We start from the raw sequence: 20273 nt of genomic DNA on the forward strand, positions 1-20273 counted from the left end.
GCACTTTGCTATAGTATCACATAGTGTGGATGTGACCTCTGTGTTTGCAGGCATATACACTCACTCACACACATGTAAAATTCCAGAGTTTAGATTAGGGACAAGTAAATTCAAGAGCTGGTGGGGGGAGCGGAGAATGATGTGCCTCCCTGCCTAGGCTGCTCACTAACCAAATCCTCCAACAGTGGTAGGGAACCATTTTTGCCCCACATTGTGCACGACAATAATCAGTTAAAGGGCACATTCTGGCTTGGAGCGGGCGCAGGGTGTGAGGGGAATGCAGAGTAGGGTCATTGTGGAGTGTAGCCTGGAGATATGGGATGTGGCCTGGGAAGAGTTCCAAAGGCCAGATTGAGAGGCCGCTGGGAACACATTCAGCCCCTGGGCCTCAGTTTCCCCACCCTTGTCCTACAGGCAGTTGACATCTCCTCCAACCAAGCTGCTGAAGGGAACAGTGAATCCAATCAACAGGGATTCTAGAAAGTTAAGCAGCACATTTGAGAGACAGCTACACTGATTTTAACACGGCACGTGTTTCTTCCGCTGAGAAATGAAAGTTGTTTAGAGACTTTGGTGAAATCCACTTCTTTTCTGAAGAGAGTGAACCTGCTGGAGTCTGTTTTTAGCCAAGTGAAGACTGGTCTCCAGGTTTCCATGCTGACTTGACTGTAAAAAGTGCTAAGTGCCACCCATCAGAAAATGAAACGTTGCCCTAAAGAACTGTGTTGGCCTGTGACACCACTTCCCATACTGGATTGTCATTGTGAGGTGCAGCACTGCAGGAAATGAAGAGAATTGCCTGCCTTCTTCATGTATGGCAAATTCAGTGCACCTCACATACAGCCTGGTATGGGGAGGGGTGGTTAGGGCTGGGAGAAAGCTAGTGATCACTAACAGCGTGAGCTGTGCAAGTGTGTAAAGGGAGAGAAGTTGGGAGAAGGAAGAAACTGCTTGGGATTTCTGGCCAGATGTGAACACAGAATGCTACCAAGTTTGTGCACATGTAGCAGCAGTTTTTAAAAATACATAAAAGCATTACAGGGTAGGACCATTAAAAAAAGATGCTGGGAAGAATAGCAAACTGCACAGAGTGTGGAGGCGACTGGAAAACCTTCAACAGACCACACTCATCCTGTGTACAATTACTGAGGGGACACTGTAGTTACAATTATGTATGACTACAGTTAGTGGTTTCTGGATTATGAATTCAGTTCCTACTCAGCAAGTGAAGAGCACACATATAAAATGGGCTACAAATAAAATCAACCCTAGAAGTCCCCTGAAGTGCTTTTGAGGCACATTTCCCTCTTTCTAATCCACACTCTCCTCTTAAAGGATGTAGTCTCAGTTACCCAAATTACTTCTGATATTCCCCCTTTTCAGTTAAACACAATGAATATTCCAAGCTTGGTGTAAATTATAGCAAACCTCTCTAACCGCAATATTTCCTTAGCATGTGACTTTAAAAACATACGCAGTGATAATTAAGGGGTTGGCTCAAATGTCCTCCCCACCTTAGCACTGAGTTATCACAGTATATGTGTGTTGTCCACCACAGAAGTCAACATTACACGTATAATGTAGGAGGTGGGAGTCTATCATATTAATTCAGCATCTCCAACTTGTGATGCATTTTAAGTGTAATCAGATCCATGTTCCCCACCACTTTCTTCCCACTATCTATTATCTATTTTGTGAAATTCATATATCACTTAATTGTAGAAAATCTTAAAAGTAGTTTATATAATCCTCCTGCCCAGAACAAAGACAAATCAAATTCTCATCTTTTACATTTTTAATGTATTTTATTTTTTAAAAAGAAAAAAAGCCCCACAAAATCATGACACTCAAGTTGGTTATTGAATTTTTCTGTCACAGTCTGTTTCTGGGAATTAACAGAAATTGTTTATTATTAATTTAAACCACACACCAGAAATGAGACTAAAAATCAGGCTGGAGAGTGACAAAGAATAATCTGCAGGGGACTTCATCAAAACAAAGTATGAGCAGCCCTGACTGGGGTAAAGGGAGTTATCAGGGAAGGACCCTGAGCACCTGGATGTAGAAGATCAACGAATAGTTTTGACTGGGCTCTTAAAATTGCTGGCGGCCTGAAGCTGCAGCTGGTAAGCCATAGGGTGGATCTTGAATCCGTAAAGTCTGAAATGGAAATGTGAAGGGTTAAAATAGAAGATTCAGGGAAGAAAAGCTCAAACAGCTACCAGATATTTCAGTAAAAGGTATGGATAAACTTTCATTAATTTTCAAACTGAACACCCATTAGGAACACATCACTAAGAGGAGGACAGTGCCAGCCTTGGTGCCCCCCCGCCCCGTAACTGTAGTGCCCACTTGCTGCCTTCCCTCTCCAGTTGCTTCCCTGTGGCTCATCTCAGCCCACCACCCTGCCCACGCCATCACCCACAGCACTGCCTGCGAGGCTGTGTGTAGGGAGGTGAAGGCTTCTCCCTATGGAAGGGGGGGGGTCCTCTTCAGCATCTCACTCCATCCCATCCAAAAAGTGAGGTTCCAGCTTCTTCTTTCTCCCTCTGTCTGTCTAAGGAGGAGTGGAAGGAGTTCGCCTTCCAAATGCAAGGGCTCCCCTGCCTCTCTTCAGAAAGGAACACAGACACGTACCTGATTCTCATAATCCCCTTTAAAATATAATAAAAAGTAATAAAATTAAGCAAATGGTTTCTTTGTGGACTTCAGACCACGTCACAATTTGTGGGGGGAATTGGCGTGTGAGGGAGTGTTGTTAAGGGAATGTGAGAAGCTGGGATGACTTTCCCTGGACTGTCACTTCTCTGGATGAATTAGTTATTTATGGGGTTAACTAGTCTTTCTTCTTTCTGCGTAGGCTCCGACCTTGGGAGTACTTTTATTACTCTTCTCCATGGGGAAGTAATGTATCTCCCCCCCCATCTCGGTAATATCGAGGCTTCTCCTTATGACTATCTAGATATGGGGGTGGGGGGTTCCCTCTCTAGCATCTCACTCTTCCGCTTTCAGTCTACACTCCACCTCATCCAGGAATCAACACAAGGTTTGGCTGCTTCTTCCTTCCCACCTCTCTCTGTCTAGGTAGCAGTTGCCAGGACATTACCCCATTTGCTTCTACCTGGTTCCATCCTTATTTCAGACATTGTGATATATCGGCATATCGCAATGTTTAGCTGGTGTTATATCATGATGCTGAAAACCAGATACTGCCCAACCCTACTTCATATGCAAACTATTGGGAGGCAAGCAGCCCAGCCCAACCTGAACAGATACCACTTTTGAGCCAGCCTGCATCTCAGCCTTCTCAGTATCTCCATTCAAGTGATGGAATGGGTAGCAATAAGCTGGGCAGGTCAGCTAAGCAGTGCTGGCCCAGTCAAAAGGCAGTTCTGCTCTCAGGCTTTCTTTCACCACCAAGGATACCTGAAGTTTCTACTTTGTGGTAGAAACCTTCAGCAAATCCTGTCTCCTTACTGGCAGGAAGATATTTTTGCCAGGAAGCTGGAATTTTCTTGGTGAAAGTATGTGTGGCTGTGGCTGCATGTGCGAGAGATGACCACATGGCTGGGTATGGCTGGCCCTCAAGCAGGTTAGCTGGAAAGGATATGAGTAACAAGCACCCAGTGGAAGTAACAAGAGAAAATGTGGATTTGGTTGGCTGAATTTAAGCAGCAAGGAAGGATAAACCTGTGATGCCAATACTTTCCTGGAATATTTTCACCCGACATCTTTTGAAGCAGTCTTACCTGGGCACAAATTGGTTAGCAGGTCGTTTCGGCCGATACTCAGGGTGCACCATAAACAACATGTGGGGGAAGCCTGTCCCAAAATAGGCCCCATCTGTGTGATGGTGGCGGGAAGATTTGGGGGTGTAGACATCCATGCACTTAGGGCAGTAAAGTTTAACCATGGCCTCCCCTGGGATATCAGATAAGCCTAGGAGTGAAGAAGAAAGCAAAGTTCAAAAAAGAGGTGGCTTTGGGGCTCAGACCCACCATCATACCTTGGTGTTAGCAGTTCTAAAATGAGCACTTTTCAAGCCTTTTAAACAGATAATTCAACAATAAAAATTCTGAAATAGCCTTTTTGCGCAAGTACCCACCCTCAAGTTTTGATCCTACCTGCAACCCTCCTGGATTTCCTCCAATTCAGTACATCTTTATTGCACTACTCAAGAACTCTGACATGCAATTCAACTTTAGACCCCTCCCATTAGCTCCTAAAAAACCTCTTCCCCAGTACACAAACTCACCAATGGGCAGCATGGGCTGGTTCTCACAATAAACTCGGGGGCAGTAACCAAAGTCTCCTTGCTGGTATTTCTCAAGCTAGAAAAAAGAAAGTGTTTGCAAAAGAAATTAGGACTTCCTCTCCACATTGTGGGAAGACAACTCCAAAGTAAGATTCGTTAGGTCAGGAGGTCATCAAGAATAGCCTTTAAGAAGTTCCAAATTGGGTCTATCACTGGCCACTTAGGACAGCCAAGAGGATATTATAGTATAAGTTAAAGTGCCTTTCCCTTCTTGACTTCATTGCCTCTGATCTCAATGTGGCTATATCAGAGCATTAGCAAATAAGTTACAGGATGACCTGCTTATACAACAGCATAGACATTCACCATTTGGGCAATTCCGCGGTTTGTGAGGATGTAGCGGGCATGGATGAGGCCGTAGAGCATTTCAGCTGCCTGTTCAATCAAGTCACTCTGGTTAGGGTTGTCCTCAAGCTCCTCATCTACAAGAGGACAGGAAAAAGTCAAGAGCTAATGTAAGAAAAGTACAGGAGAGCCATAGAGACTCTGACAGAGAAGAATGAAGGTTCCCCGTCATGTGCTCTAGTCCACTGCTGAAACAATTGATCATCATCATCCCACCCCTCACCCTAAGGACCCAGGGCAGGTTACAACATTAAAACACAGTACTAACAACATTTTAAAACACCTTACAATCACAGAAATAAGGTGGGTCAGAAAGTTATACACCTCAAGAGTCAAAAGCAAGGGTAGAAAGATGCATCATCTGATATGAACAGTTTCTAAGACCACATTATACCTCAATGCTAGCACTGCAAATGTACAATTCTTTCTCGGTCTCTGTCTTTTACTCCCTTTCCTAGCACACCAAATTCTAGGTGTACAACTTAGTGACAAAACATATTCACTAATTTTGCCAGATGTACAGAATAATTAAGGAGGGAAAGTATCAGAAGTCTTTATAGGTTTCTGATCTTGGCTTCTCTAATAAGACTATGGCTTGTATCTAACAAAGCAACTGCTTGCACAACTGAACTCTCCACTCCCTGCTCTAGCGGTTCCACCAAACCGCACAGATTTGCGGTGGGGGGGGGGAGTGGTTCTGTTGTGTGAATGGAAGCAGTTCAGCTCATGCAATGATTTTTCTGGGTTCAACCCAATGCCATTCAACATCTATGCCATTTATCAGATACATGAAATAGGCAACTTCATATGGAAAGATAAATTAAATTTTAAAATATTTAATTAATATTTAATTAAGAACACATAATCAGGGTTTCCAAAATGTTTCCAAGGCAAGCTGCTACACAGAACTGGCCTAATAATTTCCATCCTTGCAAATACTTAACCTCTGCTTTTAATGAAGTCTCACTCAGAAACTTCAATTCCAATTCCCCATGTGCACTACTGTTAGAGTAGAGTAGAAAATCAGAGGAGGATTTTGGCATTCTGAGCAGTATGCACCATTTTGTTTTAGCAGAGTACAAAAAAATATTTTTAGGGTAGTATTTAACTAGCCCTCTCTTGGTTTGCTTGCCATTTTTTAACAGGAAGTTGTCTCAAATTAATAATCTCACAGACAGACAGGCTTCCAGAGATCTGTGCTTTATGTAGATAAATAATAATAATTAATAATAATTTTTTATTTATACCCCGCCCTTCCCAGTTTAAAAACTGGGCTCAGGGCGGCTAACAGAAAATATAAAACATTGATTAAAATATGACTTAAAAACAGCATAAAACAACATAAAATACAACATAAAATACAGCATCAATATCAATAAAATTCAAAAATCAAGGGGTCATGGAGGGGGGGACCCAGTCAGTAGACATCAAATGATCGCCAGGGCTAACTGGCCAAGTTGGTCCTATGAGGGCCAGCAAGGAGACCAGGGAAGAATTAAATGTGGGGTCCCAGAAAGGGTTTCTTCATAGAAGAGGAAAGGGAAAAGGGAATAGAGGATCAGGCTAATTCAAATTGAAGGCCAGGCAGAATAAAATAGCTCTGTCTTACAGGCCATGCAGAAGGAGATCAAGTCCTGCAGGATAAACAGAAGTACCTTGCCACTAATAATAATAATAATAATTAAATAAATGAATAAATAAATAAAATAATAAACTTGTACCCATGCTATGTAAAGTCTTATTACATGACAAAATGAAACTTGAAGTCTAGTCATTCCAAAATATGCAAAATGTTTTAGGGTAGCAGTGTGCCCTCATTAGGATAACCCTGTGACCACTGACCACATTTACTCTTAGTCCCAAATGTCAGGTGGTCTGAGATGTAATCAGTAAAACAAAAAGAACCATCTCTCACCTGGTTCCAAATCGAGGATCATATCCAAGGCCTGGCGATAGTGGGGAACTTGCTCATTGAGGCCAGTCAGGTTGAACTTGTCTTGGATGTAATCTTCATCTACCTAGAAAAGAAATAAAAAATACTCAAACTCAAGATCAGCCAAATAAACTACTGTCTCTACTAAGTGACCTATTCTGACTTCTCAGATCCCCTCAGCCTATTTGACATCTCATCCTATACTCACTCACTTAGTAAGCTCCATTGAACTCAATGGCATTGGGGGGTTTTTCTGAGTAGACAAGTACAGCTTTACAATGCAAATAACTAGCTTCCTAAAGTTTCCATGAACTTCCAACTAATATACAAAACTCTTCATCCTCTCAAGAAACCCAGGAGTCCCTGTTCACTGCCAACACCCTTCCTACAACATAGTTAGGATATTTTTTTGTAGGGAGGGAATCATGCTATTTTGCTCCCAGCCCCTCTTACTAAAACTACACACAAACATTGTTGTCGTTTAGTCGTGTCCGACTCTTTGTGACCCCATGGACCAGAGCACGCCAGGCGCTCGTGTCTTCCACTGCCTCCTGCAGTTTGGTAAAACTCATGCTGGTAGCTTCGAGAACACTGTCCAACCATCTCGTCCTCTGTCATCCCCTTCTCCTTGTGCCCTCCATCTTTCCCAATATCAGGGTCTTTTCCAGGGAGTCTTCTCTTCTCATGAGGTGGCCAAAGTATTGGAGCCTCAGCTTCAGGATCTGTCCTTCTAGTGAGCACTCAGGGCTGATTTCCTTAAGAATGGATAGGTTTGATCTGCAGTCCACGGGACTCTCAAGAGTCTCCTCCAGCACCATAATTCAAAAGCATCAATTCTTCGCCAATCAGCCTTCTTTATGGTCCAGCTCTCATTTCCATACATCACTACTGGGGAAACCATAGCTTTAACACGCAAACATACTGAGGTCTTAATCCCAACTCACCTCACAGAAGAATTCATTGCCACGCATGGAGAACAGTGGTGGCAGCATCCCAACTCCTAGCTCCCAGCCCCTCTCTCACAAAATACACACACACGTTTGTTGAGGCCTTCATCCCAACTCACCTCACAGAAGAACTCATTGCCACGCAAGCCACAGAACCAGGAAATCCAGGACACTTCCTCAGAGCTACTCATCTTCCCGTCCTCTACAGAAAAAAAAGGTGCATCAACAGCCACATTTTCACAACCTTCTAACACACCTTCTCTTCCAGTTTAACCAGGGAATAGCTCCTTTATAAAAACACTTCTTATGCAAAGTACTTCATTGGGCATAGAGAGTTTCAGCGCACCCTGTTCAAGAAAACACACCCTTTCATTTCCGTGACTGCAGACCGGTATTAGAGGAGAATCCAACGTGTTCCCTTCTACTTGAACGCCATCTCTCTCTCTCTGTTAGAACTAGTAAAAAATCCCTTTGCAGACTAGTTTAACCTCTACCCATGCCCTGCCCTTCTGCACAGAATTGTGAGAACGACACAACTCTTCTTCCCCTTGCTTTCTGGTTTTCTTTCCTTTTTTGCCTATGGCAGGCTCCCAAACGCCCTCCCTTAATCTTGCAGAGCCGTCTCCGTTGCCTAAAATTCCTCCTCTCTACTTTCTGCAGAGTAACCCCCTAAATCTATGCCTCAATAACTCACCTCAGGGGGCTCAATTGCCTCAAGGAGAGGAACACGGGGTGCAAACAAGCTTTGGACCGCTAAGGCCTCTGCCAGTTTCCACCGCGCACGCGCCACTCTCACTGATGAAAGAGCATCACGGGACAGTAGTACTTCAGAATAAGGCTGGAGTTAGCAAACAAGATAGACAAAACTACAAGTCCTAGAGTGCAGCCGCGAAGGAAATGGCAAGCACGTTCTGGGCCGCGGAGCACACTGGGATTTGTAGTCCAAAAGCCCTTTAAGCCGCTGCGCTTTTAAGAAGAACATGTGTAGGGGGAGTGGTCCCCGACGATCAATGAGAGGCGTCTAGGTAGAAAGGATGTAAAGTTTGCCTGTGCCGCGCTAACCTATAACGAACGCATTATGGTAAATATGGTCAAATAATATTTCAATTTAAAAGGAGACAGGAGTAGGAGAGTTCCTAAAGAATCGTCATGAGTGCTTGAGACGGAAGCCTCCTTGGTCAGATAAAATTGAAATAGCAGCCCGGAACTCCGAGAAACTTGATTTGTACAGGAAAGACGGCTCGTGGAAACCCTACCACGAGCTAGGTACCGATTCAGAATTGAGGCGGTAGTTGCAGCTTTCTCTTACAAAGCTAGGGAAAAAAGGGCGGCTATCAGGCGCGCATCACCGTGACTTCCTGCGCCGTTAGCCCGATGCAAATCCTCACCGCCGCTCATATTGGCCCCGATTGAAAAGCAGGCGAGCATAGCCTGGGGAATGGTTTCTCGGACGGTGGGGTGGAGATAGCGAGCAGATGAGAACATATATTATAACCCCATGGGAGGAGGAGAATTGAAAGCAAAGCAAAGTGGGTCCGATCCTATCTGAAAGCAGCGCATATTTTAAATACATATTAAATATGCGGAAGAGAGCAAGTGCGTCTACAGAGCGAGACGGGAAAGTGGGAGGCGCAGAAAAAGCAGGATTGTGGGGCCAAGCATTAGCTGTTATTTTTATGAAGCGCTCAGATTACTGGAATGCAGTCCTCGAAGAAAGGACTGAGTAAAAGCTTAATTATAGAAAAGGAGGGGAAAGAAAATAAGCCAGCTGCTTTCTTAATACATAATAGGCGCTGTTAGGTATGTCCCTCCCTAAAAAGAACCAAGAAAGTCCTCTATGTGCCTCCATTAGACAGCAAAGACGTTTTAATCCCCCACCCCCTCTGTTAAAAGTCTTTGAAGAATATCTTTTCCATTCCAAATCCTACAATTTAGGATCTGAGTCGCCCAATTTGTTCTTCTCTCTTGAGCATTATTATTATTTTCATTCATTCATTCATTCATTTATACATACATACATACATACATACATACCCCTGGGTTTCCCTAGCCACTCTGGGTGGCTCCCAACAAGAATATTAAAAACACAATAAAACATCAAACATTCAGATTTTAACCATCCTCATGAGGTTTTGGTCATCAGCATACATATGGGATCTACTCTTCCAGGTCTCCCACCTGTGGTCCCTCCTCATTTGCTTGCAATGATATCATCATTCATTAATGCATATTTAGCAGGAGACAAGAGTTTGAAGAAGAGAGATCAGAAAGTGATGCATACATTGACCGTAGCGACAGAGCACCCATACACTGCACCTGCTGTCCAAGGCTAGTGAACTGCCTTGTGGAGAGATGGGGAGTGGGTGCACTTATGAGGCCAATCCACAACCTTCCTAGGATCCAGTGGTGGCTTGTGGAACCTAGACCGGGTCCAGCACCTAGGAGGTGATGTGGGTGGTGCCCAGGTCCCCACCCTCCTCCTTTGTGAGTAATTTTGTCTACTACTACGTCAACCACTCTGTGGCTTGTTTCCCTGTTTAGTTAAGGGAAGAATTTGGTGCAACTTACTCTCCAGTAAGTGGGCAGAGAATTTCAGGCAGCATACATCATTCACCAAAAGAAAATTATACCAATTACCCCAGTATGTACAGTGAGCATCGTGGCTGCGTGAGGTTTTGAATCCAGGCTCTAGCCCAACAGTCTTAGTACTGACCCTGTAGATTTCAGTACCTCTATAAGTTACAATACAATATAAATTGCCATTGTATACTAACTATGCTTCAATTTATTGGAGCTCTTCCAATTATTTATGGCATAGATTAGAAGTGGCACATGAAGGGGCAACGGCAGAAGTGCTGGGATGAGGTGGAAGGAAGGTTGGGGGAACTTTGGTGATTGCAGCAGTTTGCAGGTGTGGGCCCTCCTGCTGGCAAGATGGGGCAACTGCAGTAAAGTGCTTGCTTCTTTCTGTACTTTATTTACGGTACTTTACAGTGCAATCTCTAAAACACGTTTCCTTATTTTTGGTCCCATGGAGTACAATGGGACTTACTCCCAGGTAAACGTGTATAGGTTTGCAGCCCTAATGCGGGATTTATCAGCAGGTCCAGACCAACTGAAAAATCCTGATGGGTTTGCTGATGTCTTTTAATGTACATTTTAAAATACTCACTAAATAAGTGCAGGACAGACTTTAGGCTTGTGAGTTTGGGATCAACCTTGTGATTTGCTAGGAACCCAAGAGTCACCAACTGTAGCCATTCTTTTAAGCAGCTTGGCTTCTTGTTGTTGTTGCAGCACCATCCTCAAATGTTTTCATATATAAATATTTAATATACTTAGAGCTGCAGTTATATGGCTACGTCTAGGAGCAAGTTCTATTGAACCCTATAGGGATGACATCAGAGTAGACATGTGTAGGATTGTGCTGGCACTTCCCACTCAAAATTTAAATTAAGTTAAAGAAAACTGTTTAGCTTAGCTTGCAATTTCAACATAAGCCTCCAAAATTCTCTTCAACTGGAAGCGATGGGGCCAAGTCACTTCTATGAGGGCAGTGCTTGAATCGGGGGGTGGGAGAGTGGGGGGGGGGTACCAATGAAATCCACAAATTACATCTCCAGACATCCTCCCTCACAACTTTAGTCATATCACTCCCATAATTTTCTAAAAATTATAGCTAAAGGGGCAGTCACAAAAGGAAAGTGGGTGATCCCCCTATAATTCAGACTACATGAAGAACAACTAGATTCATTTCCCACTATCCACTACAGGCCTCCCATCCACATTAAGTTACCATCCCTGATGCTGGTGCTGCTTCGCCGACTCATTCTGTCTGCAGTGCCCGTTCTCAACATGGCTGTCATTTTAGGTTTTCTCTTAATTAGCCATGCCTGTTCAATGGATATAAATATATAAAGATCAGCATTTATTTTATATAGAAATATATTTTTCTACCTCACTCTACAGCAAAAATGGTTGCCAGATCAGCTTATAGAGCATAACAGCCACTTCTCCCAGGTTTACAATCTAAAAGGCAGGTACAAAAGGGGAAAAAGGGGAAAGGGAGGAGGACAAGTAACTTTAGCCAATTGTTCAAGTTATATGATAGTGCTTATAATAACCAACTGAAGTGGAAATTTGGATTTTCCAAGGACAAACTTTCCTTTCCCCTTCTGAACCACTTGGCAAGATAACTGGCATAGTAACAATTGAGCCTAAATAAAATGACTAATACTTAGGTCACTTGGGAAGTTCTGTTCCGACCAGTCACCACAGCCTTTTTACAAAAAACTTACGTAACTGAAATTTTTCTCTTATGGTTAGCTAGCTGCCTTGAGTTCCGGTTATTGTGCAGAAAGTGGGGGTGTCAGTCAATTCATAATTGTTGCATTCTACCACCTTACCCTTCATTAATAGTTAATATCACTGTAACATGTTTGATAATTTTGGTTCATGTTCAGTTCAACGTTTGTCTGAATTAGTTCAGTTTTAAGTTTTACTTTTACCACATATCTGCCTAAATCTTGATTACTGAAATGGTCTGTTAGATGCTTTTTAAGAGTCTTTTTTTTTAAAGTACAATCCTGCACCCACACACCCCAATATGGATTTCATGGGGAACTGGGTGGCATGTAGCCACCTCTCTGTCAGCCTGTGTTAGTGAGGAGGATGAACACTGGTTGGAGGGTGGCTTGCCATAGCTGAGACTCTTGTTTTGTCCATTTTGGTGTGAAGCTGTTGCTGGTAGTTTTAGGCTGAGGCAATTATGACTCTGGATCCAAAGCCACAGAGATCACCCCCAGCTACACCAGTCTGGCATCCACACGCACAGCAAATAATAATAAATGCCACCCCGCCTTCCACAGGCCAGCAGGGGTTGGGATGTGCCGAAGAATTTGCTGTCTTGCTCCGACACTCCCCGTCTGGATTGCTGTTCATTTGTTGCAAGGAACTCTGACGTTCTTTACCTGCTACAAACTCCACTTTAAGGGTGATAACACCGGAAAAGGGTGTACAGTGGTACCTCTGGATGCAAACGGGATCCGTTCTGGAGCCCCGTTCGCATCCAGAGCAGAACGCAACCCGCATCTGCGCGTGTGGCGATTCGCCACTTCTGCACACGCGCATGATGTCATTTTGAGCATCTGCGCATGCGTGAGCAGCGAAACCCAGAAGTAACTCGTTCCGTTACTTCCAGGTCGCCACGGAGCGTAACCTGAAAACGCTCAACCTGAAGTGACTTTAACCCGAGGCATGACTCTATATAAGTAAAGGTAAAGGTACCCCTGCCCGTTCGGGCCAGTCTTGCCAGACTCTAGGGTTGTGCGCTCGTCTCACTCTATAGGCCGGGAGCCAGCGCTGTCCGCAGACACTTCCGGGTCACGTGGCCAGCGTGACAAGCTGCATCTGGCGAGCCAGCGCAGCACACGGAGACGCCGTTTACCTTCCCGCTGGTAAACGGTCCCTATTTATCTACTTGCACCCTAGGGTGCTTTCGAACTGCTAGGTTGGCAGGCGCTAGGACTGAACGATGGGAGCGCACCCCGCCACAGGGATTCGCACCGACCATGCGATCGGCAAGTCCTAGGCGCTGAGGTTTTACCCACAGCGCCACTCTATATAGATCAGCCTTAATTGGGTTTATTTGCGTATCATCCCCTTTCTGGCAAAGTGGGTTTGCGACAGATACAGAACCTGACTAAGGCTGCAATCCTAACTCCTGTTTCCTGGATTCAAAATCCTTTGAATTCAGCAGGAATTACTTCTGAACAGACGTAGGCCTCACCGTAAAATTACGCAATGAGCAACTAATTCCCACCCACCCCTCTCCACTCACTCAACACAGGGTGAGGGCAAAAGGGCAAATTCTTGTTGAAAAATAAAATGTAAAACCAACACATTCGCTTGGGAAAGCTGTTTTCTCACAAGTCTAGTGGGGCATGGTGCCTGTTTTTTAATTTTCATTAATATGGTCCCTTTTCTTAAAAAAAAAAGAGCTTACTCTCCAGAAAAAGCAGGAGCTATGAGGGATGAGTGCGCCTGCAGTATGCAAATTGCGTTAACCGTTAACGGCCGCTGCGCGAAAACGCTTGGCACGTGACTGCGCCTCGCGCCGGAAAAGGCGGGAAAGCGCGCCAGGCAGCAGTCCGCGAGAACAACAACAGCCGCCGCCGCAAACCTCCTAGGAGCAGACAGCGCATGCGTCTCCATTGCGACAGCGGGGCGCTTCCTCGGACACCCCACTGCGCAGGCGTCAGGTACGGGGAAGACTGCTTTAACCCTGCGTAAACAGGAAACTTTGTATCCGATCGCCAGCTGCTGCTAAACAGACCCAGCTTTCTCCAAGGTATATGCTTCTACGCCTGCGCGCCTTACCCCCCCCTTCCCCGGCGTCCCAGCTTGGCACATGCGCGTTACAAGCCTTTGCCAAGAACTCTGTGAGCGGCGCCATAGAGATTGTTTTGGAAAGGGTAGAGTGACCCGCCGCCTGAATTTCCGGTAAAGGAGAATTGGGTGAGTGTTTTCCTGGGTGGTAAGGAAAGGCCCGAGTCAGTAGGGCTTGTGTTGGGCTTCCCAGAGGCTGGGGGGGGGAGAGAGAAGCACCCCGTTCCTGCTTCGGGGGTGGAGGGAGACCTTGGCTTGATTTCCTTCGCCCAGGGATCTGGGTGAAGCTATGGAGAAGGCCCGACGTTCACTCCCCCCCCGCATCTCTACGTTACAAATGTACATATTTTTATGTGTACATTTAAATGCACACACCACATACATTCAAAGCAAACAGACACACACACAAATCCTGGGAACTCTATCTTAAGGGTGCTGGGAATTGTAGTTCAGTGGGGTGTGAACTATAGTTTCCAGGGTTCAGGAGGCTGCAGGTGGGAAGGTGCTCAGTGTATATCAGGGGCCGGGCTATATTTTGGAGGGGAAATGAACAAATTCCTGTGCCCCACAAATAACCCAGAGATGCATTTTAAATAAAAGGACACATTCTACTAACGTAAAAACGCTGATTCCCAGACCATCCGCGGGCTGGATTTAGAAGGTGATTGGGCCAGATCCGGCCCCCGGGCCTTAGTTTGCCTACCCATGGTGTATATACACAGCCAAGGGTTAGGTTGGAGGTGAGGGAGCAGCCTGTGATCCTCAAGAGTTTCTGTCACCCAGCAAGAGTTCTGATCGCAGCAAAATGGAAAAGTAATGAAATCCCCTCTATACAAGATTGGATCAAAAAGGTGACAGAATATGCCAAATTAGATGGTCTATCAGAAAAAATAAAGAATAAATCAAAACAGGAATTTGTTTCAAAATGGGAGGTTTTCAAAGAATATTTGAAAAATAAATATAGTAGTATAAATTCTGTTGCAGCATTCGAGGAACTTCAGTAATAGTTGCAAGGTAGATATAAGAAATTAGATATATTAAGAAAAACTTTAATTATGATAAAAGTGTGTATTGGCAATAAGTAATATGAAATCGAAATATGAAATCGAAGGGAGGTTGGGTCTTTAGTGTTAAGACCAATATATGTTTTATTGTTTGTTAAGAAAATTATGTGTCTATGTTACAGATAGGTAGCCGTGTTGGTCTGCCATAGTCAAAACAAAAAATTTTTTTTCCTTCCAGTAGCACCTTAAAGACCAACTAAGTTAGTTCTTGGTATGAGCTTTCGTGTGCATGTATCTGAAGAAGTGTGCATGCACACGAAAGCTCATACCAAGAACTAACTTAGTTGGTCTTTAAGGTGCTACTGGAAGGAAAAAAAATTTTTTGTTTTGACTATGTGTCTATGGTTATTCCTGTGTGTAATTTGGTATTTGTGTTTTTTCTTGTTTTTTCTTGCTATATCAATAGAAATTTTAAAAATAAAAATAAAAAAGCGTTTCTGCCACCCAGGTCCCTGTTTTCCCATTCCTGCCGCCCTTCCCACTTCTCTGGGCCTGACTGTCTTGGTTCCATTGCTTCGGCGCTTCCTCCCAAACGCTGAATGCGGGAGGTGGCAGGCTCTCCTTCCTCGGAGGCTTTGAAGCAGAGGTTGGGGGCCCATCTGTCACGGACGCTTCCACTGAGATTCCTGCACCGCAGGGGGGTTGGACTAGATGACCCTAGGGGCTCCCCTTCCAACTCTGCGATTCTGTGATTCTCTCCAACCTGCTTCTGCAAGTTTTTTCAGGTGGCCTCTCAAGCAGGGCTTCCATTGATGATCTGTAACACTAAGGATACCTGGTTTAACAACAGAGAACACAGTATCTTATGTAGTGTTCAGCATCCTGAGAATCTTTGTGGGGGTTTTAAAAAGTCAGTTTCTAACCATTATGCTTATGAAAACAGGCTTAAAATTATGTTGGTGGGTGACAGCTTAGAAGTTAGAGTGGTCTTAAGCAGGATTTCGGGTAGCTGGAGAGCAGATCCATTGTTCGTTCTTCATGACTCTTTGCATTTCCTAGCCATGCCTAACAAAATAAGCAATTTTGTGCAAATTTGATTTGAGATATTGGCCTGGTTTGGGTAACTGTTTGAAGCTCCATAAACCATGGTTTGTGAAACCATAAAAGAGTATATGGGCCAAAGCACCTTCTGCTCATTCCTCTTCTCTTCATCTTCTATTGCATATTGTCTTTAACATGAACTGAGAGCTCTGGTTTAATATAAGGCACAACAGGTGAAGCGAGGAACCCTCAGCCCAAGCACTCATTCACAGCTTCATAAACCATGGTTTATGAAACAATGGAACAGTTGTCCAAACCATGCCATTGAACTGAGCTTTTATTAAAGTTTGGCTTTCTAGCACAGAATACAAGATGTACCTATCCAACAACAACAAAAACCTGATTTATTTATTTTTTAAAAGAGAGTGGAATCCTATGTTTTTCTACAGATAAACAACTGGAGCAAATATTTACATTTTATTTTATTTTTCATAACTTATTCTGGTTTTGCCAGTCATATAGAGGGGCAAGAAACTGTGCAGAGCACTGAAGACCCCACCCACCCAACCACTGGAAATCTTGCTTGGCCATATTTCTCTGGCTTCAGTCATTTCAGCAGCCATTTGTGTGCATGCTTTAAAGCATGTCTTCACAAGCCAAATGCACTAGAAATTTCACTTTTCGGAAACATGGATTCTTAGGTAGTTGCTGTGAAATCACTGCACACATTCAGCCTTTATTACTTAGCAAAAAATGGGTCTTGGTGTAACACGTAATTCTCTGACTCTACTTTCAACAGGCTGCGAAGTTCCAGGTTGCAGTTTTGGCTTTATAGCCAGAGCCACCCTCTTCCAACATGAACCACGGTCCTCAGCTGATTGCTTTTACTCGTGCCCAGGAGGAATCAGATCTCTGGAGAGATGGGCATGTCCAGAAAAAAAGCTGCAGAGGCTCCCGTCTTGCTGGCCAGGAGGAAGGGAACACAGCGGGAGAGGCAGCTCGCAGCTTCTATGAGAGCCTTTTGGAAGCTCCAGCTAATCCTGCAAGACCCTCACATAGGAAGCGAAAGGCGCCTTGTGTACGCCACCAACCTGCGCAACAGCTTCAGCCCGTCCAGAACCACCTGGGACCGACAAGTAGCCGCACAGGGAACAAGTTCCTGAAAGCCGCCCAGGATGGCGACCTGAAAACTCTGCGGATGCTGGCGGAGAAGGAAGGGTGTGATGTGAACTATAGAGACGATTATTACTGGACAGCGATTATGTGTGCAGCTTACGCTGGTCGGGTGGAGGCTGTGAGGTATCTCCTGAGCCGCGGTGCTGCCTGGGTAGGGGTCTGTGAGCCCCAAGGCCGGGATGCTATGGATTTGGCTGAGGAGGCAGGACACCAGGATGTGGTGGACGCCCTACGGGAGAGTGAAAGGCCGCAGGTGAAGGAGGAACCCTCCAGGTGAGCTTCCTTGTTCCTGAGAATTCAGCTAGGGCTCCTTTGGGAGGAAGAGCAGGATATAAATGTAATAAACTAAATACAGTGGTACCTCGGGTTACATACGCTTCAGGTTACAGACTCCGCTAACCCAGAAATAGTAACTCGGGTTAAGAACTTTGCTTCAGGATGAGAACAGAAATCGAGCGGCGGTGGCGTGGCGGCAGCAGGAGGCCCCATTAGCTAAAGTGGTGCTTCAGGTTGAGAACAGTTTCAGGTTAAGAACAGACCTCCAGAACAAATTAAGTTCTTAACCCGAGGTGCCACTGTATCCAGTTACTGTCCGGAGAAGAAAGCCTCTGAATGGGTTTGCTTTTAAATGCTGCTTCGGACTGTTCCAGAAACCCAGGGATACCTGCCAATAAAACTGCCACAGTTTTAAGAGATTCCCATCCACTTAAGACACTTCAACTGACCATCAGTTGTGAACATGGAAAGATCTCCCAGAGCATCAGTAGTCAATATGTAGCTGGAATGCCAACTCCCAGTATCCTTATCCAGTGGTTCTTGATGGCTGGGGCTGATGGGAGTTAGAGTCCAAAAGCATCTGGAGGGGCACCATATTGGCTACCCCTGCTATAGAGACCATCCCCTGCCACAAACCGCTCACCCCCCTTCCTAGGATATCCAGGCCCTACATCCTTCTTCCCATATCTAGGCCCCAAATCACTAGAAGAGCTTGGTTGGAGTTAACCCTCTTGACTTGGGTTTGCATTTGTGTTGTTGTTGTTCTTTGTGTGTGGTTTTTTTTGTTTATATTTTTTTATTCAAAGTTATAACAAGACATATTATCCAAAAACATATCCTTATTCCCCCCCCCCCATTTTTCCTTCCTCCCCCACAGAACCCACCCCCCACCGCACCCCCCAACTTCCCTCAGTTCCAGTCTTTGGTTTCCCTAATATTGCTATTTTCTGCATGTTACAAAGTTGTATAGATCCTCAAACTGTTTAGCTGATTAATATCAGTAAAAAAAAAAAAATTGTGGATGTTTATTCAAAACCTGCCAAGGAGTCCAATTCGCTTTGTTGCGTCTTCAAATACTTTGTGAAAGGTTCCCATTCATCCTTAAAGTCACAGTTATCCCTGTCCCGTAGCTTATATGTCAATTTTGCCAGTTCTGCATAGTCCATCAATTTTTCTTGCCATGATTCTTTAGTTGGGGTTTCTTCAGTCTTCCATCTTTGCGCTACCAGAACTCTCGCGGCCATTGTCACATACATGAAGATGTTTTTCAACTTTTTTGGCAGGTCTTTTTGTGTTGTTTTAAAACTTCTCTCAATTGGTGTTTGTTTTGTTTTTATTGTTTTTTCTGTATGCTTGTAAATGTGGGAAAGAGGATTCATAAATGATGATGATGATGATATTTTCATCCAGGCAGCACAGACATAGTGGGTAGGCACTCCCTTTTTTCCCTTTCTCAAGAGAAGTCTGTATTTGTCTTTTCTTCCTCACTTTCCCCTGTAAGATGCTCTTTGAGGGTTACTACAGTCGCAGTTTGTGTGAATGCGGCTTGCCTTTCTCCGGTGTAATTTTCCTTTGTTCTCCAGTCCGCAGCCACCGGCCGAGAGGAACTACTGTGCCGTGTGCCGGACGCACTACAGCGAGGACACGGTGGCGTTGCACGAGCGCTCCACTGCTCACCTCTTCAACCGGTGCGACCCACTGCCCCCCACACGCTACCACATCCCAGAGAACAACGTGGGCTTCCGGCTGATGGTCAAGGGAGGTTGGGATCAGGAAGCTGGCTTGGGGCCTGAGGGCACTGGCCGCAAATTCCCGATCCAGACTGTCCTCAAGCGAGATCAGAAAGGCCTGGGCTTCAGCAGTGACCTCAGACCCAAAGTCACCCACTTTGACGCTAATGACTCCAGTGCAGTGGAGAGGCCCGTAGAGCGGAGGCCCAGGAAGGAAAGAGCAGCGACAGTGGGGAAACGAGAAGCTCGCCGCAGAGAGGCCAAGGCCCAAGCTTGGGAACGCAACCTCCGTACTTACATGAACCTTGATATTTGAGCTCTTATTGGTTAGAGGAGCTGTCTACATAACCACTCGTTCTCCTTCTGGCCCAATCGGAGAGACAGCACAATGTTGTAAAGGGGAAAGGTCTTCTGAAGGAAGATACAAGGAGCTGCTGGCAGCTGGTAGGCAGTAGCCAAAGTAGGTAATCCAGAAAAATAAACTTGGAGTTTCCCATGTGTTGCACGAGGCCATAACACTCTCAGGCATCCTTGGACCACCCAGGTAAACAGGCCAAAGGTCAGAAAAGGCTCTTGGCTTCCTTTCAGGATCCCCAAGGGAAGCAAAAGATTAAAATATCTCTGTTTTTCCTCCTTTCCCCGGAGATCTGTTAGCAAACAAAATGTTAGCTTTCGCTCTGCGCAGTCGTCGGTGTTCATTGTGCAGGGCTATGTGTACTCTATGCTGGGAAGAAAAATAGAATTATTTGCCAACAGTGCTCCAGAACTTGCCTCACAAAAGAGCTGAATGATGTAGCTTATAGAAACTATTCAAATTAAATTACCTTATGCAGAAATGTTTGTCATTTTGCATGCATTATTCTCAGCGACGGACATTGAGCTATGAAGGGCATGGAAGCCCCAGTCCCTGGGTGTCTAACCCATTCTTGCCCCCAAGCCCTCTTAGGTCCCAGACTGCGTTTGTAGTATATATCATAGAATCATGAAGGAATCCAAGGGTCATCTAGTCCAACCCTCTGCAATGCAGGAATCCCAGATGAAACATCCATGACAGATATTACAGCCACAAGGGGACTTGACTTTTAAAAGATTTTCTCCAGGAAGCTGGATCCTGCACAG

General features: G+C 44.9%; 2 protein-coding genes across 7 annotated transcripts; one reads left to right on the forward strand and one right to left on the reverse strand.

Moving 5' to 3' along the window:
* Window positions 1-1785: 1785 nt before the first annotated feature.
* CSNK2B (casein kinase 2 beta) lies at window positions 1786-13632 on the reverse strand. Of its 3 annotated transcripts, XM_053379379.1 has the most exons (8): window positions 13545-13632; window positions 11337-11433; window positions 7660-7742; window positions 6576-6678; window positions 4622-4737; window positions 4256-4331; window positions 3750-3939; window positions 1786-2160 (listed from the first exon to the last, which is right to left on the reverse strand). In XM_053379379.1, exons 2-8 carry the CDS (start codon window positions 11404-11406, stop codon window positions 2070-2072), a joined length of 729 nt encoding a protein of 242 aa, XP_053235354.1. In that variant the 5' UTR covers window positions 11407-11433; window positions 13545-13632; the 3' UTR covers window positions 1786-2069. The 3 variants fall into 3 exon arrangements, with proteins under 3 accessions (XP_053235354.1, XP_053235357.1, XP_053235355.1); XM_053379382.1 differs by lacking the exons at window positions 11337-11433; window positions 13545-13632 and adding an exon at window positions 11498-11569; XM_053379380.1 differs by lacking the exons at window positions 11337-11433; window positions 13545-13632 and adding an exon at window positions 8235-8347.
* GPANK1 (G-patch domain and ankyrin repeats 1) lies at window positions 8480-19990 on the forward strand. 4 transcript variants are annotated; one of them, XM_053379323.1, is made up of 3 exons: window positions 8480-8621; window positions 16772-17421; window positions 19008-19990. In XM_053379323.1, the coding sequence occupies exons 2-3, from the start codon at window positions 16829-16831 to the stop codon at window positions 19468-19470; spliced, it is 1056 nt and encodes a 351-aa protein (XP_053235298.1). In that variant the 5' UTR covers window positions 8480-8621; window positions 16772-16828; the 3' UTR covers window positions 19471-19990. The 4 variants fall into 4 exon arrangements, with proteins under 4 accessions (XP_053235298.1, XP_053235295.1, XP_053235299.1 ...); XM_053379320.1 differs by lacking the exon at window positions 8480-8621 and adding an exon at window positions 13706-13889; XM_053379324.1 differs by lacking the exon at window positions 8480-8621 and adding an exon at window positions 13706-13800.
* Window positions 19991-20273: the final 283 nt, after the last annotated feature.

The sequence above is a fragment of the Podarcis raffonei genome, chromosome 2 (genome assembly GCF_027172205.1).
Source record: "Podarcis raffonei isolate rPodRaf1 chromosome 2, rPodRaf1.pri, whole genome shotgun sequence".
NCBI lineage: Eukaryota > Metazoa > Chordata > Lepidosauria > Squamata > Lacertidae > Podarcis > Podarcis raffonei.

Excerpts from the sequence above, each read along its gene's own strand:
- CSNK2B (XM_053379379.1), bottom strand. The coding sequence starts at position 11,406 with ATGACAGCCATGTTGAGAACGGGCACTGCAGACAGAATGAGTCGGCGA. Across the intron at positions 4,738-6,575 it reads GATCCTCGATTTGGAACCAG|ATGAGGAGCTTGAGGACAAC; the intron begins GTGAGAGATGGT and ends GTCCTCTTGTAG. Across the intron at positions 4,332-4,621 it reads ACCGCGGAATTGCCCAAATG|CTTGAGAAATACCAGCAAGG; the intron begins GTGAATGTCTAT and ends TCTTTTTTCTAG.
- GPANK1 (XM_053379323.1), top strand. The coding sequence starts at position 16,829 with ATGAACCACGGTCCTCAGCTGATTGCTTTTACTCGTGCCCAGGAGGAA. Across the intron at positions 17,422-19,007 it reads GTGAAGGAGGAACCCTCCAG|TCCGCAGCCACCGGCCGAGA; the intron begins GTGAGCTTCCTT and ends TTTGTTCTCCAG.